This window comes from Propithecus coquereli, unplaced genomic scaffold (genome assembly GCF_000956105.1).
Source record: "Propithecus coquereli isolate 6110/MARCELLA unplaced genomic scaffold, Pcoq_1.0 Scaffold46, whole genome shotgun sequence".
In the NCBI taxonomy this organism is placed as follows: Eukaryota; Metazoa; Chordata; class Mammalia; order Primates; family Indriidae; genus Propithecus; species Propithecus coquereli.
In genome coordinates this window covers 4,845,288-4,870,414 of record NW_012150396.1, presented here as the reverse complement: position 1 = coordinate 4,870,414, position 25,127 = coordinate 4,845,288, and the positions used below count along the sequence as shown (strand labels likewise).

Below are 25,127 nucleotides of genomic sequence, written 5' to 3'. Positions count from 1 at the left end.
ACACTAATTAAAGATGGAAACACAAGAAAAGATGTTTTTTCCCCTATCAGGCATCTCTTCGTCAGACAAGCCCTCCCTTGCCGGCCCCCTCTCTTGCCGGCTGTTTCACTCCTCGGCCCTCGTGTAGCAGGGACCAGGAGCTTAGGACCTGTGGCTCGTCTGCCACCCGCACTAGAACAGCGCCAGGGCTCCGGGGCCTCTGGCCTGGCTCCCGACAGCATCCCCACGGCTTAGAGCAGTGTTTGACACTCCAGTAAATACTCGTCGAATGAATGAAACAGGTCTAATTAATACAACCACATACACGTTTTGCTTCCTTTTGAAAAAAGAGTTTTTAAAAAGGTATATGCCTTCCACTAAATGCTTGGTGAGGTAGGTACACGTTACCTTCCTCACCCTCTCTTCCAGTGCCTATTGAAGCAGAACGGCTTTGTCCAGCTGAAATGATGATCCTGAACTCTCATAAAGAATGTGTTATTGGCGGTAGTTTCATGAATAAAAATAATTATCATAACACTGAAGGAGATATTCTATGAATACGTTTCAAATCGTGTTTTCTTTGTCTGCCATCTCTGAATCAAAGTGTTTGTCAGTGTTCAGTATGCAAACTTCAGGAGTGATGGCGATGTTTATGAGTGGCCAAACAGAAACGTTATTTCCTTTTATCATACCCCTGAAGAAGTTTGAAGGTTAGCAAATCTTTTTTCACAGGTAAACATCAGGTTCAGCTGATGACGGCTGTCTGCAGAGCCACCTGACATGCCTGTGTTTCTTCATGCTCCAGATTCCCACGTGAGCCAATTTCAGGTCGCTGTTAACATTCTTATTTAAATGTAAGGGCTTGGTGGAGCTAATTAGCATGCTCACCGAGAGGCACACGCGGTACAGGTGAGATTACTGAAAATAGATATAATAAAAGCTTGTTGACTTTTCACTCATTATTACTTTGTGGTTATTTCTAAAGCAGCAGCAATTATACTCAGGAAAGTGGCCAGGCTTTAAATGAAACAGATTGAAATTTGAATTCCTGTGCTGGTACTTTCTGGCTGTGTGGCCTCCAGCAACTTTCTTAACCTTTCTGTGCCTGAGTTTCATTGGCTGTAAAATGAGAATGGTAATACATATTCTGCAGGAATTGTTCTGAAGATCGTATGTGATTGTAACACATGAAATGATATGCTGCAATCATATGTGCCATAAATATTAATAGTAGCTATCATTATAATACTATACATTAACAGAAGTCTTGTTTTTAATGAAAAAAGGGCTTGGCAACCTAATGAGTACTAATTCAAAATCAATTTCTTTCAGTTTGATTTGGCTGTGTTATTCATGATTTTTAAAACAGTAGGGTGAGTGAGTGTGTGTGTGTGTGTGTGTGTGTGTGTGTGTCTGTGTGTGGGTGGTGGGAGGTGGGGGTTAAAGGGAGCGTTCACATAAGCTGGAACAGGTCTAGTTTGAAATAACTCCACAGATTAGGGTAGGTCTAGTTGGAAAAATATCCACAGATTATTTCGAGATAACCACTCTTTTCCCCCTTGTCTGATTGAGAAATGTGGCTTTGTTTTGTTTTTAAAACAAATATACTGTGGCTTATTTGAATAAAGCTGTCACTAAAACATTTTGTCTGTGCAACTTCTAGACTAGCCCACCCCCAATCATTACTTTAAGCTAATAATGAGAATTCCTTTCCTCTTGCCAGTGACGGCTTTAGAAGTGGAAGATGCCCGGTTCTGGCAGGTGAAGCGTCGAGGGCCGTGGGCTGGGAAGCTCCGGGGAAGGTTTCCTCCTGCTAAGGAGAGACACAAGGGAGAGGCTGGCTCTCTGTTCCTGCTGACTCCGCCGCTCCCCGCCTGCTGCGGTCAGAAGACAAAGCCAGCGCACGGAAAGGCTACCGAAGCACAGCCTTGCGTCCTCCTTTGAATATTTTGATCTATGAAACAATGTCTTTCTTTATTGTTTAAGCCATTTTACGTTTGGGTTCTGTCACTTAGAGCCAAAAGTATCCTAATGGTTCCAGCCAGAATACTTTCAGGAATGAAATATTAATATTAACACAGGGATTTGAATGTGCAACTTCTTTTCTTGGATTAAGTAGTTCCAGAAGAATTTCTGAACCTCTCAAACATTACACTCTCTGTAGACTTTGAAGCCGTTCCAAGGCCAGATGAAGAAACCAGGTGAGGGCAGGGAGCACAGGTGCTTGGAGAGCTGAATAGTAATGCAGGTAGCCATGTATTTGACAATTCTTGAATAACGCTGCCGTCAAATGCATGGTTTCTTTTAGGCCGTTCTAGTTTCATTCCGGCTCTTTAATTTCCAAGTCTACACTGAACTATTATTCCAGAATGCCTCTTTTTGCTGATTCCTACTTCTTTAAACTTTGATACTTTTTCAAGAGGGTCCAGATGGCGCCTCAATCAATTGACTTTGAGAATCACACTCCAGTTCAGCACTTTGGGTGAGGGGCACTTGGAGAGCACAGACACATGATCCAGTTAAGAGAGTTAACATGCCGAGTAAATACAACTGTAGCACCTCACACTCCACACCATCTGACTTGAACTATGCCTTCAAAAATTCTTAGCGATTTCATTTGCTCTTCTGGTTAATTCTGCCCCAGCTCTGAGACCTGATACTCTTGTGACACTGCGGAGCTATCGGAAGTAGCAGCTGATTTACCAAACGGTAAACCCTCTTGAGCCCCAGGGCGTTTTGCCAAAAGACCGCCTGAGATTTGCTGCTCCAATTTTAGTACATGGGCTGAATTTCTTCGTACAATGCTTGAGAACGAATCTGCACCAGCAGCGTCGAGGCTCTTAGCTTTTAAATATTTTTAATTAAGATGATCTTCAGAAGTTGTTGGTTTGATCTTAGAAATCAGACAATTGCAGATGCAAACTATGTAATCCTTTAGAATTCATCTGTTTATAGAAGTCTTCACCACTACATGCACAGCCTGTATTATTTGTATTTACTTTGGCCTCATTCTCTGGTTATTTCTTGCATACATTTTTTTTCTCTGCAATTGGATTATAAACTCCTATAGGTCAGGGAAAGTATCTGCTTCCTTTGCAGCACTGAGTATGTATTTTTAAGTATTAATAAAAGGCCAGGGGATGAATAATTGATTACAACGGTATTATCCAACGCACCGAGCAAATCAGCAGCACAGGCTTTGCCTAGGAGGGAGGAGAGTGTTTCCAGTTCACACTAGAAGTAATACCGTGCTTTGCACATGGTAGCATTTGAGATATATTTACTGCAGGAATGAATTCACTTTAGAGAACACAGAATTATGGAAATGGAAGGCACGTCAAAGAAACCACTACAGGCCCTCTTTCTTTAAAGCGAATTATCTTCGACTGATGAAAATCTATCCAGTTTTAAAAAGACCATAAACTTGCCCAGTGAATCATTTCAACATTTTGAAGCCCTTACTATTAAAATGCTTTTGTTACATCCTATCCTGTATGGCAGGGAAGTTGATGACACAATTCCACTCAGACACACACGAACACTTCCGCGTTTTCCAAGGTGAGGAAAAGAAAAAGGAGGAGGAAAACAGAGCGAGAGGGAGGAGAGGTCCGGAGAGATGAGCAGCTGCTGATACTGCAGCACATTTTTTTGTGTCAGATATTTATCTTCCCTTCTGAATGTCTTTTTTTTTTTCCCAAGGATATGGAAACATGGCCTAGTATTAGAGAGGTTAGTGAAAGGTTTTTGTTTTATAATGAACTGAGATTATTTCCTTATGGTTAAAGAAAAACAGCTATTCTTTAGCTTTTAAAAAAAAGGAAGCATGTGTAACTGTGAGGAGAATACTAAGGTTTTGTAATTTCCTTTGGAAAAAAGTTGTAACTTTGAATGAATACAGTAGCTTTATATATAAAAGATTATCAACCAGAATATATAGTCCCGGAAATTTTAACCCCGTTGACTTCAACTTTCTGGATGAAGGCCAAATGAAAATATCTTCCTTATGGGTTAAGGAAGAATAATCTGAACTATTTATTTTAGCTATGTAAACGTACGCATTGTTTTTATTAAAGCAGCCATATTCTATTTTATACTCTGTGGTTTTCTTCTCTCAATGTTAGGATTCTGAATAGAACTAAAGATGATACCTGTTTTCACTTAATATCAGATAGCCCTTTATTTCTCCTGGAAAGTGGACAGTTCAAGTTCAACTGACATGGAAAAGCCATGCTCTGGGTTTTCTTTGCTACACAGCTTAGTAACTTCAGCAGCAACTTACTCTTTCTCCTTTGGGACCTGCAGGGCCATGGGGTCCCATGGGACCATCTGTGCCCTAAGAAAAAATAAAAATAAGATAATGTGAGACATAACACAAGGGTTGCAAGAATCGCAGCTATAATTTGTCCTGGACTTTCCTGGGTGCATGATAGCCTAGAACGTCAGAAAGACAACTCGTCTCCTTTCAAAGTGCTTTACACTCGAGTCTTTCAGGCCAGCGGTTTCCAGGAAACTCACGCAAAAAGGATGAATTATGTAACTGCATATTTCAGTGAAAGGTACACACAAAAAGCTGTCTATCATATTTAGTTATATGCTTACTTCTTGACCAAGTAAAACATCTTCACTTTGCCCCCATAATCTTAAGAAGACAAATGTCATTGTTTTTCTCTCCTGTCACCTCTTCCTCAAGCCCTGTCTGCACACCCTCTGCCAGTTGTGCCCAGCCATGCTCTGAAGTCTTGCTTTCAGCTATTTAAGAGGCTTAAACAGTTACATACGTGGAAAAAAATTATTAAATCAATGAGAACAGAGTTTAACTGTTCAAACCAAACTTTCTGCAGCTCCCTTGGGAGCGGCGGGGGCCTACCGGGCGGGATTGATTCTTACAGGTTCTGCTGCAGTGGCTGAGGTCACACACCAGGCAGCCGGGACGATTTAATGGCATAATTGCCTTCTGGCCTCCTGGTTAGTTCACGATTAGGATTTCTGTGGGAGAGGAGGTAACGTTTGAAGGAATATAGGAGCACTGAGGTCTAGTGACAATAAAGACCGCCCGAAGCAGGTTTTTTAGAATTGAAAAGCTGGGAATTTCTTTTAGATTCTTGAAAAAGTAGCAAGGACTTCAAGTATATTTGCTCATTTTCAGGAAGACTATGATTAGATACTCAAAGAATTGATTATCATATTTGCAAATGCAGGAACTATTCCAGCATATTTGGGTATAGTATTCCCATTTCCATTCTACTATTATGGTTTCTTCTGTTAGAGCCTCGTGATGGAAAAGAATTCAGAGTTTCAGATTCATTCTAATGTTGGTGAATTCTCATCACCTCGACTGATCTTTTTCTTACTGCCTGAACTCAAAGTTCACCTGCAGAAGGCTTTTCAAATACTGAGTATCTGTGGCTGAAATTTAAGAGATGGAGCCGTTAAGAACCAAAGAAAAATGACAGGAGACAGACAAGTCATTTCTATGAACAGAGATCTGAAAGCCAGTTCCAAGGAAAAAGTTACATTTCTAGGATGGAGATAAACCTAAAAGGAAAAGCAAGTTAAAATAAAGTCACATTATTTTACTCTCTTCAGAGGGCCTCTCCCGCAGCATCATGGGGAATGTCTACCGGTTGTGGAAAAATCTGTCCGGAATTTTGAGACAATGAAGCTAATTAAACCGGCCATTATCCTAGCAGATTATCTAGACTTGCACGCGGGCTTCGGAGAGATGCTCTGGCCGCGTAGGCTGCGCTTCAGACAGAGCCGCAGCCCGTCCCCGGTCCACCTTCCCCTTTCACTCCAGCCCTAAGTCCCCCATCATCATGTGATGAGAGGACACGGAGCAAAGGGGTCTGTCCGGGATTCACAGCCACAAAACACGTCAGAGCACGACGAGGGACTGAACTCACCCGGGATCCTGGCTTTCCGTCTAAGCCAGATGCTCCCTGTGTGATTTGGTTGGTAGCAGGGTTGGTGGGTGTGACACGAATGACAAGAACAGAGATTAGTATGAGGTACCGGTGAACAAATGTAACACTTCAAGCAACATAATAGGCAGTCACAGGGTTCTGGGATGAATATCACATCGCTACAAATTGTTAGTGTTTTTTAAAAAAACAAACCACATGACAATAAACACCCCACAGATGATGGTATTTTAATGACATTTCTAGGTGACAAAGTCTTATTTAGAAATCAAGTTAATGAAATTTATAAAGTGGGCTGCAAAGTGGTTACTGGTAACAGTCGGACGCTCCTAATTTCCACAGGAAACTCGTTTTCTAAAGACTGTACTACTCAGAATATATTTCTTTAGGTTCTGAAGAAAAAATAATGGCAATCTCCTAAGCAAGGGCTCATTATAATAACCAACCAAATTTAGTACTTCAGAGGAGGAAAACGGAGCTCTGGTTACACGTGTTAAAATAATATTTATGTTCATCTTGAAGCATTTTTTCTGGAAAAAGAAATTTAAAAATAGTATTTATGGATAACAAACGCAGGGTTTTAACATGCCAGGATGACCCTCGGTGGGTTTTACATGAACAGTACTTGTTTTCTGGGTTGCTCCTACGTTCACATTAATTGCCACTAGAGGGACTTCTAGGAACAGGAAAAAGCCAGACAAAAATCATGAGACCAAGCAAAAGATAACTCCCAAACTAAATCGTTCCTAATTCCTTCAAATAATCCTCACATCAAAGCCTGAATGGGAAATGACTTAAAAATCTAATGTTGTTTTCGGGCAATGCATGCTTTCCTTTGAACTCTAGGCTACACATAAATAGTGTGTGATTTTAAAAGGGCATTTCCAATACTTGTTTCAAGAATAAGCACAATTATTTCTTTGATATGTTTTTTGTATCTCGAGGCCCAAATATTTATTTATAGTCCTTTAAAAACATTGATTAGATCAAGGAGTAGTTAAAAAAAGACAATGCACTGGCCCTAAAAATTCTCTTGGCAAGCTTGCAGAACTGTATATCCCAATTTTATGCTTCAGATGTAGTCAATAACACAAAATGGAAGGAAAAATCTATTCCAGCTGCAAACTCTACCAATAATGCTATACTATAAACATTTTGGGTATTTTTAGTTTTTTATTTTAAAATTCCTTCTGTATAATCCTGTTATGATCCATACCATAACAGCAAAATACATCTTTAGTTAGCAATGATTACCATGGAAATGTGTATTGTTGTTTGGTTAATGCTAGCATAGGTAGATCTCTTAGCTAAATGCTGCATAAAAATTATCAATAGCCCTAAATTTGAAATTAGGACAACCTTTAAATAAATCAGACTGAAAGTTAAAATGAAATAGAAAATCCAAACCTTCTTTTGCCTTTTGGTACTTTCTTCAGTCACCATTATTATAATATTTGAAAATAAATGGGGAAATGGTAAAAATTTTCTACCAATAATATTATATCTACCTAGAATGCTGAATTAATGACTCACATATGTTATAGATACTCTATGCTTGTGGTGCATTGATCTAACTGATGTGATTTAATCTATATTCTAATATGAGTCTTATGTCAGTCATTCAGTGAATAAATACATATTTAACATCTATTCTGTGCCTGAGCATTTGCCATCAAGGGGAAATGCCTTAATACTTATGGTACAGTACCCATGGGAAAAATGAAATAAATGATCATCAAGTTTTTGTTTCCTCCTACATCTCAGATATGTGTATAAACTATTTACTACTAGAGACTTTATGTCATATTTTACCAATGTAATCCGTAATTTTCTTTATTGACTTTTATCTGCATTCACTGAATAGACAGCATATTAAAAGCTTGAAATTAAAGCCTCATATTCAATAATAATCTTTAAAAATCTCTTTTTAGTTCTCGTGGAAAGAAGGCTGGCATAAAATGCATGAAGGAGAGGACATCTCTTTTTCATTAAAAATAAAAATAAACAACTGCAAAATACTTCTTCCATACTATCCACTATTGCCACAAGAACCTCATGACAGGGAGTTTTCAAAACAAACAACATAGAACATGTAGAACACGGTATGATTGATTGATGTAAGAGCCAGCACTGGCCTGCGCCATCAACAATGGCCAACTGCATACCTGCCACCGACAGAGGGCTACGGTTTCTGGCATATAAGGAGACAAAACAACTGAGGGAGGATTTTAAGCTGCACTAAATTATAAAAAGCTTTGGGGAGAAATTATGAAATAATGAGCACAATACTTTCTAAAGAGGAGGATGATGGGATAAGCATTATTAGCCCTAAAAGAGGAAGGTTGGCATGTATGTAATTGGAGAATGACGGAACATCGACAGCATTGTTTGTTATGGGGTCTTCCTCTGACATACGAGCAGACATCAGAGAAAACAAAACTGGGCTGAGCTCTGCTCTAACATAACGTTTTCTAATTGCGGAAATCTCAACAATAAGATAGCTGCTGGTAAACCAGAGTTGTTACTGAGGGTAGAAAGAAAAATCTGAGATTTGCACTGAAATGGAAAGTTTTCTTTACTTACTGGAAGACCAAGGGGTCCTCTGTCACCCTTGTGACCTGGTTCACCCTTCAATCCTTTAACACCATTTAACCCTGGTTCACCCTAAATGCAAAAGCAAATGCCAATTTTGGTTGCTATCATGGGCGTTTAACTATGAGAGAAGAGAGCCAGTCTCTGAAATAATTGCAGATTCCAGTTTTAGGTAACAGCAGAGTCAGGCTAATTTGTCTTGCATCAGCTCGAAAAGTAATTTAAAAAATTTAAAAAGTTCATAAACTGAAATTGACAATTAAATAATATTCTAGAAGGCAAAACTCCCAAGAAAGTGTGCTCCTTACAATCAAAATACGAATGACTGAATTCCTGAATCTTTGAGTTCTATCTCAAGGAAATTAGTATTATATTACATTGTTATGATCAAGCAAATTAAAGACAATCAGAGTGAAGGATGCTGAAAGAGGTTCAGTAGGAAAAACCCACTCTGCTGGAATGGAAAACTGGAATATGCAGGACAGTGTTATAGACAGATATTTTAAGCCTTTAAGCATTTTGCCCAAGGGAATGAGCTAAAAATGTAGCAGCTGATGTTTGAAGTAATGCCATTTAGCAAGTCCTCCTTCACTGACATTGCCAAGTCAGGTCCCTACATGGATTAATCAAGAGTCGACAACAAATCACCAATCCCAGAAGACAATATGAAGATCAAAGAACTCAAATGTAGTTTTGCTAACTGACTGTCTGCCCAATGTTAGAATAAAGGAGGTATGGATTTAACTCTGGGTGACATTACAAAAGCCATGGTAAATGATAAATTCTCTTGACTCTGTTTTTTAAAAATCAAAAAATGCAGTACACCTATTTTCCATCAGTATCAGCATGTCGGAGAGAGAGAAAGTTCTGACCTGTACACTTTTTAGGTACAGACATTAATTTGTCAAGAAAATCTTGAAGGACTTGAGAAAAGAGGATGGATTCAGACCCAGATGCCCTACAGAGAGTCTTGCTGAGTGGGGACGGGAGAGGGAGGAGGTCATGGGCAGAAGGCAGAAGGGATTTTTAACCTGGGCACTATTTACTCAGTTTGCCTGACAGTGAAGACCAGTGTGGTGCTCGTGAAACGGGAAGGGTCCAGACGCCACCCAGTCCATAGTAGCACAGTAATGGGTTTCTTTCCTGTATTTCTGTATTTGTTTATTTTTGAGACAGAGTCTCACTCTGTTGTCTGGGCTAGAGTGCAGTGGCATCATCATAGCTTACGACAACTTCAAATTTTTGAGCTTAAGCAATCCTCCTGCCTCAGGCTCCCGAGTAGCTGGGACCACAGAGGCACTTGCCACCATGCCTGGCTAATTTCTTTATTTTTTGTAGAGACAAGGCCTTGCTATATTGCCCAGGCTGGTCTCGAATTCCTGGCCTTAAGGAACCCTCTTGCCTCAGTCCCCCAAAGTGCTAGGATTACAGGTGTGAGCCACTTCATCTGGCCTTGAGTAGCTTTAATAAGCCTCCCAGGTGATTCCTCTCAAGAGGAAATTCCGGGAAGCACTGAGCTAGATTCATCCATGGAATCACACTAAATATTTGAACTTTCAAAGGGGTCACAAAGTAAGGAACACATTGGCACAACATAGCAAATTTTCAGGAGTTTGAAGACAGGATATTCACAACGCACCCACTATAGCAAATCCACAGGTGCTGCTGTCGGGAAGGTGTGACCGCGGGAATGCCGCAGAGCCAGAGTCAACATGACACTAAGGCCAAGGCTCAATAGTGGACTTCGGTTCACTGGTCTACACTTGAGACCCACGGCTCTGCACGTGTGTGCGTGTTCAGCAAGTGGTCTTGAGAGGATGGACAGCAGGGAAGCCTTGATAGGCTATGAGATTCTTTGGTGGGGAAATAGGAGTTGATAGAAGTGGGCATTAATTGAGAAGGTCAGTTTAAAAACAGTTCAATCTAGGAACAAAAAGACCAAATTTCAAGACTGGACCTAAATTCTCATCCTAGATTTGTCATTAACTAGTTGTGAATTTTGGGGCAAACAGCCTAAACTTTCTGGACCTATAGTTTATCATTTATAAAATCAAGTTTGTCATCTAGCATAGGTAATCTACGAGGTTCTTTTCAACTTTATAATTCTCTGAAATCTTCGACTTAAGTAACAAATGAAGTTATGTGGACAAAATAAATCATTGCATTTTAGATAATCAGAAGGATCTTGAACATCTCCTAACCCTATGGTGATGGGATTTCTGAATGACTCGTGCAATTAAACTTAGTCTCGGTGGCTTTGCCCCTAGTCATTATGATTAGGCCGGTCTTTGGTGGCATTTTAAAACCCAAGGAGAAGGTAGGAGTGGGAAGCACTCCCTGGCCTTATCAGAAGGTAAGGTATTCCAGGAGAATAAAGAGCCATGAACTCCTCCCATTCCTGGGAAAAGGAAACTCGGATTCCCTGAGTCAGGCCAGTACCCGCTGCCCCCACAAGAACTGGGTGGGCCAGAAGGAACCAACCCCCAGAGGAGAGGCTGGGCCTCTGGGTTTTCGGTGCCTGGTGCCAACATGGCATTCATGTCTCCCCATCCCCTACCTTGTTAACGTCCCAGCTTACTACGGAGGCACTTGTGGGAGTCCTCACACCTTCTTTCAAGCAACCCTGAGGACAAGCTATAGAATGTTTCTGTGCAGAGCAAAGCATCAAATAGCAGCAATAACATCTGCCTTTTATTGGCATTTATCAGCAACGATGCCAGGTATTTGCTAAGTGTTTTAAAATCATACCTCATTAACTGATCTATGAGGCAAGTCACCCAGCTGAGCAGACGAAGGATGAGAGAGGGTCAGTAAGCTGCCCAAAGCTGAGATTAGAGCATGGTCCTCACCACATGTGCTCCCTGGAAGGAGGAGGAGTTTGCCTTTCGGGCTCACTTTAATCCCCAGGATGTGCTCTCAGTCTACACAAAGGCAAAGAACAGGTGGCAGCCAGCTTCATAGTGCGGGCTGCACTAGTTCCAACGGAGGGGCTATTCTCCATTGTTCTTTTTTTAACCCAAAGAGTGTAGAATACATGTAAGTAGTGTGACCTTCTCCCCAGTGCAGCACATGGTGCACCCCGCCCCATTCTAGACCAGTGACTTCTGGGGAAGTGCAAAATTAGACACTGGATAGTCACGGTATTCAGGTGCAGGGCCGCTATATGGCAAGCAAGCAGTATCAATGAGTGACATCCAAACATACAACTAGAGACACCAGAAAAAGAAAAAGTATCTGGACTAGTCTGATAATCTCATCAGATCCACTCTTACATGGCTGACTTGACTATATTATGTTTAGCAATTTAAGAAGCTTACATAGTGATGAGGAAAAAGGCAAAATGAGGAATAATTTTTCTCCAGGTGATATCACTTAAATTTGTTGTAAGTCATTGTGTGTTATGAGATTTAAACATCTGGATGCTTAAAGGCTTAAAGATTATCAACATTACTTGACAAATAAATAGGACAGACATGCTTCCGTCATGCTTCTCCATGATTATCAAGGAAATAGAAATCAAATAATCAAGGGATTTGCTGGATTACCTTTGGTCCAGGAAGTCCGTGGGGTCCCTGAAAATGGAAAACAGAGCTTTTAATTAAGAATTGATTCACTGTTTCCCAGCGGAAGTGAATATTATATCAAGTAACAAAAGAGATGTAAAACAAGAATCTTCTTGTTTGAGCTATAGCTAGAGGCAGGCTAGTGGATGTTATTTATTACCTACCAAAAGTTCCTTCCAGCTCTTGGATTACTCTGCAATAGGAAATTCGTTAGTAGCAATTCTGTCTGCTCTACACCTCTGCAAGGGAGGGAGAAATCTGCCAGTGGTGTATGGAAGAAGAAAATGGAAAAAGAAGTATTTTGAAATGATGTATTTTTCTCAAATTTCCATTTTTTAAAAAATCTAGATGGAGTATGTGAGATGCTCCATGAGTTTAAATGGAATAGAGATAAGATGTCAAAGACAGAAATTTGCCAAAGAGAAGTCCCAGACTTTAAGTACCAGGGAAGAGACCTTTTCCATTAACTCCTCCAGACTCAAGGTGTTGAAGAATCTAAAGTAGACAGGAATACTCTGGTTTCCCTTCAGATTGCATAAATCTTTTGCTTTTTAAAGAGATGGGAAGTGAGGAACTGACAGCCAATTTTGAGATCCTGTAGCATCATTTACTCAATTTACTCAATTTTTTTAAAAAAAGATTCTAATACAGGAAGGCTAAGCATTATTATTTTGATTGCATTTAATTTTACAAAAACAAATTCTTCAAGAGTCTTATAATAATTATTTACCAGTGGAAGAAAGTGACAATGCACACATGAATCAGGATAGGAAAAAGCCAGGCATTTTGTAGAAAATCTAAATATAGAGACTAATTAGCCAACTTAAATTAACTAAAGCTGTGTATTGCTTTCAACTTTTTAAGTGATTTAAATAAAGTATTTGTAGAGAAGATTATTTAAATGTCCATCAGTGAAATCACACAACAGCAGGAAAAAGTTTTTGTCAAGCAGTGCCTGGATATTTGTTATGCACATCTACATTAGAATAATATTTTTCCTTTAGATAAGTTGTGGATAAACTTTTTCAGGAAATGGCTATTATTTTATCAGGTATTTTTATTTCATTTTAATAATGGATTAAAATTCCTTTCAACTAATTCATTTTATAATAAGAACAGGATGTAGCATTTTGTGATTTAACCTTCTAACTTCAAGTAGAGGAAGTATTTAAAAAAAGCCAAAAGTATGCCATTTGCTTAATTCTTAATGAACCATTTGGTTTTAGGAAAATAAGGTCAATTATAATGGTTTGTGTTATGAAATAGAAATACCAGTTAGGAGGAAGTGGGTGATTGTCTACCTACCCTTTGTGGCTTAGGCCATTCCAATGATGCTCTTTCTTAGAGCATAATGGGAGGAGTGACCACGATTCACTTAATCTGCATTATTGAAGTCTTTTCATTTACTGAGACACCTTAGAGATACATGTGACCTTACAGCCTGCTTCACTTGCCCCTATTCTGCACCAGTCAAGTGTTCTGACCTTAACACAGGCGTCAGCGGTTCAACATTCAGAGCATTATTTAATATTGGACGAGACATAGCCGTGCTGCCCAGGCTGGGCAGTGGAGCGATCATGGGACACTGCGGCCTTGAACTCCTGGGCTCACGCAATCCTCTAGCCCCAGCCTCCTGAGCAGCCGAGACTACAGGTGTGTGCCTCTGCACCCGGCTAAGCTTCAATTTTTGTCACACTATTTTACAAATGTGTTTTTTTTAAATGAACACATAATAACTATACATATTTTGGAGGGTACAGTGTGATATTTCAATACATACACACATAAATATTCATATCGAACATTTCATTAAAGCATCTCACAACTCAAAGTTTGCTAGAAACATTCTTTCATGGCTACCATTATTAATCTTATTCTGCCACTCACAGACTAGAGTAGTGGCTGGTGAAAACGATTCGCCAGTGTTCATACCATGAGGTTGGGGGACAGCTCGCCAGCCCTGCCTGTCTTGCCTCAACTCTCCTACCACAGCCCCGCTCTCTCTCTTCCCGACATCTGTGTTTGGGCGAGTGAAGCGCAACACTGGGAAGTCGGCATCTCTCTAAGCACCTCGTCTCTTCTGCGCCTTCCACAGAGAGCAGCACCAAACACAAGCTGGCTGCTCGGGAGGCGGCGTTCGTGTTTTCTCCGGTAGCGTGCTCATAAACAAACAATCACGTTTTGGAGAGAAGGGAAACTCACCATGGGGCCGGGTGGGCCGTGGGGACCTGGTGGGCCTGGGGGGCCTATGATCTGTATGTCCAAAAAATAAACATGGATTTGGTTACTTCACTGAGATAAGGCAGTGCAGCTTGAATCTTGCGCAGGGCTTCTGCTAAGGCCGTTAGTGGTTGCAGAGGAAGGATATTGGAATAAGTGATGTGCCTGATTCTCTAGATTTAGAAATTCCTTCATGAGAACAAAAAACTTCAAAAAAAAAAAATACAGTTGTTCTACAAAAGCCAGAACAAATCGAGAGCATGTTTGAAAGAAAAGGAAGCAACTGATTACCAAGAAATGCTATAATGCCACGACCACTATTAAACTTTCAGATAGTTCACTAAGCATGAACAGGGCTCTAGAGAAAATAAAAAGTATGTTCTATATTCACAAAGCCCTACCCACAGTGTTGTGGGAAAACCAGTGATTTTCTCCTCAGCATTAGACAGTCCTCTGCAAACTGGCTTCTACCTCAGACCTCTGAGACACTTTGTCTCTCACTGTGTGAGGCCAACAGGTATTTTTCTACAGTTTGGCACACAAAGAGGTTCGAGATCTTTCTACGACTGCTAAGCCTTCTGGAGGAGGTGGAACTGGCGAAGGACAGGTCAGAGTTTCCGGAAGTTCGGCCACAGGGACTTACGGAAGGACCCTGAGGGCCCGGCATTCCGGAGTCTCCTTTTTCTCCTTTCATTCCGTTGGCTCCCTGCAAACAACCATTACGCAGAGTTAAGCAGGTAGAGTTATCTTCAAGAGACAACTGAATTTTCTCCAAAACCCATCATTCTCTTGCAGTTTTATAATACTATGTACATGGTGTATAAAAGAAAGATTTATCTCTTTGCATTCTAGCCTAAAACAGTAACCTTACTAAAAACCCTAGGATTGCACGGGATATGTAAAATAAAATATAAAGTAAATAACAACTAGGTTGGGCTTGATTGGCTAAACTTATACGGTGTTAAATATATTAGGTTATAAACATGGTATCTTTTGTGGTGATGCTCATTTTAAATAGCAAAGGCAAGTCTTTTAACTTCGTTTTTACTGACATTTATATACTTCCTTGCTTAAAAAAAGATACAAGGCAATGAAGTTTACTACTTTTTTTTTTTTTTTTTTTTTACAATTTCTACATTTTCCTCTCCAAATTCTCAGTAAAAATTATGGGGGAAAACCATAAAAACACCATCCCATAGTATTATGCACACAAAGAGAGCACTTTTCAGAGTAATTTGTTTTTTAATTGTTTTATATATTTTTGGCTTTATTTCTTTTTTTTTATTTCAGCATATTATGGGGGTACAGATGTTTAGGTTACGTATGTTGCCCTTGCCCCCCCACCCCAAGTCCGAGTTTCAAATATGTCCATCCTTCGGGTGGTGCGCATTGCACTCTTTGTGTGTGCATATACCCGTCCCCTTTATTTCTTTATTATGGTTTATTTTATAATAATGAGTTACCACTATCCTATGCATACTAAATTAAAGTGGCCAACCATATTAATCTTACTATCTTCTAGTGAAAATAATTCAGGAATACATGAAAGTTTACTTTATAATTTATTTGGTTACATGCTTTAAAATTTTAGTCCCCCAGTTGGAGTAATTAATAATAATGACCTCAAATATTTCAAAATAAAAAAATATTAGATGAACCACTAGATGAGATTGTAGCTAATAATATAACTCTTCTTCTGATGGTTTAATTTATCTTAATAGGAACATATAAAAAGTATAAACATACCGGTAATCCAGGAAGTCCAATTCCTCCTTTTTCACCTGGCGTACCTGGGTCCCCCGTGTCTCCCTTTGAGCCTTTGAGTCCCTGCAAATGACAGGGTTTGCATGTAAGAAGCATAGTGACCCTGATAGTTACAACCTAGGGGAAATAGAATTCCAGATCAATTTTGTCAACAGGTTGGTCCTACACTGAGATAATTCTTTTTTTAGGTAGAGTTCATTTTTAGGTAGAGTTCTTTCCTTCTTCTTCTTTTTTTTTTTTTTTTTTTTGACACAGAGTCTTACTCTGTCACCCGGGCTAGAGTGCCATGATGTCAGCCTAGCTCATAGCAACCTTGAACTCCTGGGCTCAAGTGATCCTTCTGCCTCAGCCTCCCGAGTAGCTGGGACTACAGGCATGTGCCACTGTGCCCGGCTAATTTTTTCTATTTTTAGTAGAGATGGAGTCTCACTCTTGCTCAGGCTGATCTCAAACTCCTGAGCTCAAGAGATCCTCCTACCTTGGCCTCCCAGAGTGCTAGGATTACAGGTGTAAGCCACCACCCCCAGCCGATTTTTAGGTAGAGTTATTTCTTATTGCCACCTTCAACATGCAATCAATACCATTTCCCCTGGTAATGGGATTAAGTTCTATTAAGCCATTTAAATATGAAAAGTGTAAACTTAGATTTTGATGTCATTTCTCCTGATTTCATACTTTTGGCTAGCAACTAATTTTATCTCATCTCTCCCTGAAAACTTAATAGATTTAATTCTCAACAGTATGTTATACATTTTAAATGAGGTCCCAGTGCTATAACAACAAAGGTCCAAACAGATTTCTCCCATCTCCAGCCACTGTAGGTCCCCCTCAACTGCAGGCAGAAGTTCCGTCACCGTCAGTGCTCAGTGGTCCAGTCTACAGATGGGTAAATCATTTACTGCCCACTACTGCTCAACGGATGCTTAAAAATACTTCAGTTTTTTCAGCGTTCTTATTTTGTTCTCATGACATCTCTATGAGGTGAGCCAGAATGTTATTTTTATTCTCCTTTTATAGTGAGGAAATAGATAAATGTGTCTTTTGAGTGTTAACAAATCTGAATTTTATAAGACTAACACCTAAATTAATTTATATTGTTAAGCATTTTCATCCTAGCGACCTTACTGCAGTATGGCCAGTGGCCTGTTCTTCAGCAGAGATGATCATAGTTATTATGATAAGGGGCCCTCGGGCTGCACGAACCTGTCCATATTTTCTATATTAAAAATGACTCAGGAGAAGGATTGAGTCCTTTCCTGTTAATTATACTTATTTCATAGCACCTATTTCAGAATCACTCACTGGGTGGGTGCCTGAATGAACGGGTGGAATCACACCGTCGTTAGGTTTAGGAGTCTAGTGACGGGGAGCAGCAGCCTGGTCAGCCCACTGGACTGAGCGGCAGAAGGAGAGCTTGTAAAGCCTATGGAAAAATTCAGCTCTTGTATGCGCAGCAGCCATGTAGTATGGCCTTATGCAGGTCAAATCAATGACATAGACCAACAGTGAAAAAGGTAATATAGCCGGATTTTAAAATTCTAAGTGATCTCTGATGTAGAAAACCATCTGAAGTATCTTTCTTTTTTATCATATTTATTTGATGTGACATGTGATTTCAATATACGGCTCTAATATTAAAAATAATTCTCCTAAACTTAATATTCTTATCTAATACTTTCTCCTGAGGAATATATGTTCACTAACTGTATGAGGAATCCCCTTAATTTCTTATGATTTCCTTGATTTTAGCTGTTTCTTGGGTAAGTGATGGAAACCCAGAAAACACTACAGAGCTCGAAACTAACCCTGGTGATTCCATTCTGTGTTCTGAACACGGCCCAGGTTCTCCTGGCCATATTCTTTTAGGGCAAGGGTTAAACCACGGCTCATGGGCCAAACCCAGCCCAGGGATTGCTTTTGCACAGGCTGAATGTTTTTAAAAATTTTAAAGGGATATTAAAAAAAGAATTTGAGATAGACACTGTCCATGGCCTGCAAAGCCTAAAACATTTGCCACCTGGCCCTTTATTAAAGTTTGCCAACCTCTGTTTCAGGTCAAACCCTTGGAGAAACAGCCAAACTCTGCAAAGCCACAAGTGCCTCACCTGTTTCTACCTTTTCTAAGGATCTAGGAAATTAGGTATAATCTTTATTTGGGAAAAGAAAACATTGTCAAAATAACACATACAAGCAATATCTAATTTTGTGGAAACTATAGTCATTCATTTTAATCCTGAATTATCTGTATTTACTGACAAAAATTAGGCTATTCTTATTAAATTGGTAATGATCTTGTAAGTCTATTAAAAATTTGAAGAGGAGTCACGGATAGTTTGGCAGGGAGCATTAAGAATAAAACTAAAGCATCCTAAAGCTTGAATGATTCTGCAAACAAAACAAATGCTTAATTTAAAACCAACTCCTTTTTAGAGTTAATGTAACTTCTAGAACAGATGGTGGGGAAAAAAGAGAGGATATCCTATATCAACACTCATGACTTTTGGGCTTTGAGCCTAATAAAAGTAGTGATCCATAATGATGCTTTAAATATGGTACATATCTTTAAAAATTACCTGCTCGCCATCAACTCCTGGCATTCCTGGAGATCCTTGCTCTCCCTGTTAAGATAAAAAGTGATGGCTTGTCTCCATTTATCATTTTATTACACTAAATAAAAAATGATGCTAGTTGGCTAACAGTACAATTTGACTTTCAGCAGACGCATGGTAACTCAAGGACACTCTACTATAGCACATATCTAAACTAAGTGAAATAATAATCTTCCTTGAGGATTATGTATAATACTCATATTTAGCTTAGATGCAGCGTTTTCACTTTCTTCTCCATGAGAGATGCAGCTGAAAAATATGGTAAAGAACTGGCAGAGATAATTTGACGGCTGACCACATCCTATAGCAACAGCCTATATGCCTCAGTTAATTTTTTTCTCCATCTGAATGGTTTCTCGCATTTTCCAATTTCAGAAAAAAGAAAAACATAACAGTTAACCCAAGAAAAAACAAAACGCAGAGCCTCATGAATTTACAAGAATATTTTAATTGGCACAGTTTGAACAGTAGATACAAATTCATGATTGTGAGTGTGCTATTTCCAGAAATGCCTCATTAAAGGATATAATAAATCAGATAACATCTTAATCCACATGAAATTACTTTTGGATTAATTCAGTTTCCTATACTGTGCTGGGAAGGAGCTAAAATTTACTATTCCTATTATTATTTATTAGAATTTTTGACAAACTCAAAATACACAAATGTATTTTTTTAAACTGAAGATGTTCCTTAAAAACAAATTTATATTATACAATATGCCTGAGATTTAGTCAAATAACAAATGCTTAGTCACCTTTCAGTTTTGAAAGGTACTGAACAAATTCCTTGACAGGTGTGACATTATTTTGTATCAACGAGTCGCTCCTGTGGCTCCCATTACAAGCATCCCTGATTCTCACACTGTGGAAACTCGGTAAAAACAGCTCTTCTGAGTGTCCGGGGACTGCCCCACAGACTGATTTCCAGCGGACCTGACTTGGGGCTGTGTTTTCTAGAAAGGCTTGTTTGGTGATGCTATAAACCACGACACTGAAATGGGTGCGCTCCTCGCCCTGGTAAAAACTTTAAGAGCTGTGGGCTGCAGCGTGAAATCTGAGCTTTCCCATGTTTAAGGGAGGCATGATCTTGTGGTTCTAAGTAAATGAAATAAAAAAGTGGGGGAAAGGGTCTTTTCTTATTTCAGATTTCCTGTTCTCTGTGGTAGCAGGAAAGTTTACTTTGCCACAAACAAGTCTGCTGAGGTTGGATGCACCTGGCCAAGCCCTCGTTTCATTCAGAGTCTGAATACTTGTCAGCACTGTGGGTCCAATAAGGATCGTTTTGCTAAGCTTTTCCCTTTAAAATGTGACTCACAAGTGTTTAAAAGAAAAGCATAATTCATGAGCTATTCATTTTTCCTTCACCCCTCAAATGTGGTTTGCAAGCATTACCTGATGTCTAAGAAATCAAACAATTCTTGTTTGACAAAGGAAGGAGACATGCTAAGGGAGTAAGTTCCTGTGCAATCTGAGACCGAGTCCTGGGATTGGAATGAGTTTTATACTGGACTCGGGCAACATTTTGCTGTCTCTTGGTGGTAGCCACATCCCACCCCGATTATCCCAACCTTCTAAAGGAGAGATCGTGGAAAGCATAGAGGGCTATCTCTGCTAACACAAGATCTCAATTACAAGACCGTCGTGGGGTGGGCGTGGGAGGGATAGTGGAAAGGATGCCAAGGGTAGGAGGAGAGGGAGAATGGCCAACCCCCTCCTCCACACCACTTGCGAGATACTCATCGGCCAACTTCTCCCCACCTTTCAGTTTCAACTCAAAGCCTTCTTGACTCCCAAGACTTAGAGGAGACTTCCCGTGCACACACACAGTGCATGTGCTACTCAAAACACTTACTCTGTTTGCCAATAACCGTGCCTTTACTTCCTTATCTCCCTCGCTAGACTGTGAGCTCCTTGCTGAAACCTCTTACTAGTACCCTTACCAGTTACTAGTCCTTCTCTCAGAGGAGAGGCTAACAATTACTTACTGAATAACTGAATTAACAAATGAATAGAAATTGGTTTATAAAGCCAGGGGGATGTAGGTTTTAGTAATACAGACTTTGGCGTGAAGTGGTCCTTTTTCCTCTTTGAGTCAAGGGATAGGTACCTTTTGGGCTTCTGTAGGTTTTTGGGCCACAGATAGAGGAAAGTTCTAGAAGCTTTTGAGGTTTGTGAGAAATGAGGAATGTATTTAACTTTGGGAACGACTTTGGTTTTGGAGACTTAGTTAAGTGAGGAGATGAAGCAAGGAACTTAGACCTTGGTTGACTCTACACAAAGGACAAAGGAACCTGCAGATACCCTTCTAGGTTGTCCAGGCCAGTTCATGAAGATATTAAAAAACAGAGATCCAGGCAGCCGTGCTTACCAGGAATAAAGACTGTGTGTGACTGGAACACTTTTTTTTTTTTTTTTTGAGACAAAGTCTCACTGTGCTGCCCGGGCTAGAGTGCCGTGGCGTCATCCTAGCTCACAGCAACCTCAAACTCCTGGGCTCAGGCGATCCTCCTGCCTCAGCCTCCCGAGTAGCTGGGACTACAGGCATGCGCCACCATGCCCGGCTAATTTTTTTCTATATATTTTTAGTTGTCCAATTAATTTCTTTCTATTTTTAGTAGAGACGGGGTCTCGCTCTTGCTCAGGCTGGTCTCGAACTCCTGAGCTCAAACGATCCGCCCGCCTCGGCCTCCCAGAGAGCTAGGATTATAGGTGTGAGCCACTGTGCCCGGCCGACTGGAACATTTGTTGTGTAGCATCTCTTAGGTAGACCAGAATGTGATGGAGAAAGACACATAAGAATCCTACACCTGACATTAATGTTATACATGAAATCTGTTTGAAATTGGGATCTATGTTCTAAATATTAACATATCTCACATAGGCAAGGACCTCAGTAATAGTTTACTTTATATTCCTTTATATAATAGAAAAATAAATTTTTCTATGTACTAGGTTTCTGTTTTTAAGTATCAAGAAAGACAAGAGTACAAAAGCTGATATGTGCGCATGTGTGTTATGATAGACTTAGCAAATAAACTGCTTTAAGAAGCACAAACAAAAGATGAATTTCGAAACCACTTGACTCTTCTACAAGAATCCAATGACGAAGGCCATATTTCAACACGTGTAGCTCAGTTCTGAAAAGCCAGAATTACTGGCCATGTGTTAATTGATCAAACGTTGCTGAATGACTAAGCTTTAGTTTGGAGGCATAAAGCTAACAGAATAAAAAATTTAGATAGACTCAAGTAATGCTAGGTTTCTGCTGTTTGTAGTTAATTTGTTTCATTAGAGAAGATTAAAATGGCAGAATGTCTGAATATATGTAATAAAGGAATGTGTCCAAAAAAAGACTCAAAAATGATTCCTAAAACTGTCATTTCTGAATGCATCATGCTAAAGCTTCCGTTGTTCTTTTTATTACAAAATAATTGGAAGGATCATTCTCAGTGTCAAAGTAAATTTCCTTCAATCCTCCTCAATTTAAATATTTTCTTTTTTTCATATAGCACATTTAATATTTTTTCACATTTATAAGTTCTATGGAACTTGTTTTTCTTTTGTTTAATATTCTGTTTTTCTCAATGTCCTCCCCTAAATTTAATTTCTCTCCCTTCTTTTCTACTTTTCCTTTCTTCTTTACTAATTTTCCCTCCTCCTTCAGTCTAAACCTCAATTCTTTTTCTTCACTCTCTGAAGCAATATTGCTGATCCCAGCTTCTCTAGCATTTTGTAACATTGATTTTCAAGAACACACATGCTTAACATGGGTTTCTCTGTACTGTATATGGTAAACGGAAGCAAGTAAATAAAGAATAACCTTTGGCCCTTGTAGTCCTTGAGGTCCGGGAGGTCCAGGGGGACCCTAAATCAAGAAAAGGTACAACTTTAAAAAGTAGCAAGTACATGTATTAAAACTCATGCTTTAAATAATAAGCAAGCATATTACACACTTCTCTTATTTCTATCAAAATAAGATATCTCCCAATATTGATTTGTAATAGGGACAAATTTCACTGGTTATATAATTATAAAAACTACCTATGTATATACTAAAATATCAACACATCTTAGGTCAAAATAATGGTGAAGATGCTTTTGGGTTGATTCTGTAGACGATGTACAATTGCTGCTGAGCCCCAAATTCACCTTCTCGGGATGAATTAGCTTACGAATATTACCTGTGTTTCTAGAAACACTCCTTGCCCCTCCACCCCAGGGCTTTGATTTCCCAAGCTCTAAAGAACAAAGCTATATCATTAAGATAAGGCCAAAGACTTTAAAGAAAATTAACAATAACTTTGTTGCATGACTTTTTCACTAAATAGACAAAGTGACTCAACAGGGGCAAAAGTTGTAAAAGGTTATTAACACAAAAACACACCAAATTAAATATCAGATAAAAGCAATTGCTACATTAGTACCATTTTGACTGGCATGCATCAACACCAAACACAAGATCACAAACCACAGAAACCATGCAATAGGAGTTACCGTGACAGTTAAGGTGGTAATCCTCTGTTGAGAAAATGTATTGACAAAGACAGAGTTATCTATTTGTGTGCCAAAGTACAACAACACATTTCTGAAACAATCAACTTTTTGAATATGTTTTGGCTAGTCTGATGGCTTACGAAGAACTCACAAGACACCAAGAACATATTATCCTATCTTCAACACAGTACGGTTGTAAAGATTTTTTTAAAAAAAATAGTTTTAGAATCTTATTTTTAAAAGTCTATGGTTGAAGAAAATAAAATGTCAAAATTTTAATTCACCTGATTAAAAAAATTATATAGTAAAGTAATGCCCATTAGAGGTTTGTCAGAATAGTTGTGAACTGAGAAATTTTGCCATTGATAAAAGCTCTAGTCTAGAGAGCACTTCGTTTAGAGAAAATGGAAATATTCAACTGCATATTTTTTCTCTTTTAATCTATAGCTCATTTGTGGCATTAAAATTGACATTTTTGTGTGTATATTTTCCATGACTAAGGATATTAGTTGATATACAATTAATCCAGTTTCTTAAAGTGCTAGAGAAATATAACAAAATATACTCTCTCAAAGTATGAATCTCTAAACATGATCCGTAATCCATGAGTTATATTTTTGTATTACTATTTTCTAGTCTAGGTCCTCTGCCAAAATTTCTGTAAGGCCTATAACCACTTTATGAAATCATAGAGGGGAGAACACTTTCCATAAGGGGCTCTGGTCATAGAGAAACATTATCTGATTACACGTAAACTTGTGGGTAATGGTTTAACACTATCCTTTTGTTTTCCACTCCATTCCAATTACTCAAGCTGTTGTTATTGTTTTTATTACTGTTATAAAAAATAATCTTACCATTATCTCACTTCAAATGATTCTCTCGTGACATGGTGTCATCATTCTTTAGAAAACAGTATATCATATTTATGCATGTATACAAATGGTTAAAGTTTGTATTTTATGATCAAATAAACAGTCATGGTCATTATAGCTTCAGAGAAACATAGTAGGAAAAAAAAACCAGTGCTTCTAAGATAAAAAGCAAAATGGCCACAAACTGAGGACGAGGTTATATATACATAAAAAAAAGGGCCCAGAATTTTATACCATGAGATCTGTATAACGTAAGGTATCGTTTACTTCATTCTTAAGGGATTAACCTAGAGCAAGAGTTGGATTCATAGTTATGAGAAAGCTACTCTTTCACTCTTATAGTGTAGATGAGTCATTTAAATAGGGCTCTTAGAAAATTATAAAGTAGAAATAATTTTTTTATCATTGCCTCCCAATTACATATTACTTTTTAACTAGAAAGCAGAATCATAAAACCTTAGAAAGGAAAGGGAGTTTAAAATTTGAACTCTCTGAAATTTTTCCAACATGTGCCATATATGAATTCATTTTTTCACTTGAACACAAATTAGTTTGACTTTTTTAAAATTTGAGGATAATGACATGTTTTATAATGAGCTGCATAATAAAAGAATATTATTAATGGTAACTGAACTAACAGATGGGGTTTAAATGATTTTGTTGAATAACTATGCTTGTAAGACCTGAAAATTGTGTAGTGTTCCATCTAAACGACAGCAAGCTAAGCTAACTTCACAAACACACCGTTTTGATCACCATCTGGAAGCGTCTGAGTGCAGACACACAGAGCAGCCCTAAAGATATCCGCTCACTCTGGATTTCTTGTGTGTGGCTCCCCTAAGTTAAAGCTGCATAAACTCAGCAGGGTTCCCTCTTGAACTCCAGCATTGGTTTGAAAACCATGATTTTTAGTAGTGATGGAGAAAGACATGCCATTCTCTAGTGAGACGTGATGTGAAATGAGAGGCACGAACTGTAAATTGGGTAAAGACTATTTATTCCCTGAGATGCTTATAATGACTCTCTTTAGAATTAAAGGTTCTTTCATTTCTTATAATGATGCAAACTTAAAATCACCCATGATTTACACAAAGCACAGGTTAAGTTT

General features: G+C 38.9%; 1 protein-coding gene across 3 annotated transcripts in view; it reads right to left on the bottom strand.

Annotated features, from left to right (window-relative positions):
* The window catches only part of COL25A1 (collagen, type XXV, alpha 1), a 358,759-nt gene that overhangs the window by 19,210 nt on the left and 314,422 nt on the right, over positions 1–25,127 (bottom strand). For 2 of the 3 annotated variants that reach the window (XM_012655108.1, XM_012655107.1), the window contains exons 24-31: positions 23,145–23,168; positions 22,471–22,515; positions 18,613–18,657; positions 16,022–16,102; positions 14,919–14,981; positions 14,258–14,308; positions 12,038–12,064; positions 4,259–4,312 (exon numbers count right to left, since the gene is read on the bottom strand). In XM_012655108.1, coding sequence (XP_012510562.1) covers positions 4,259–4,312; positions 12,038–12,064; positions 14,258–14,308; positions 14,919–14,981; positions 16,022–16,102; positions 18,613–18,657; positions 22,471–22,515; positions 23,145–23,168 — 390 coding nt within the window. Of the gene's footprint in view, positions 1–4,258; positions 4,313–5,882; positions 5,919–8,483; positions 8,565–12,037; positions 12,065–14,257; positions 14,309–14,918; positions 14,982–16,021; positions 16,103–18,612; positions 18,658–22,470; positions 22,516–23,144; positions 23,169–25,127 lie in introns of all 3 variants that reach the window. The other variant, XM_012655109.1, reaches the window with a different exon arrangement.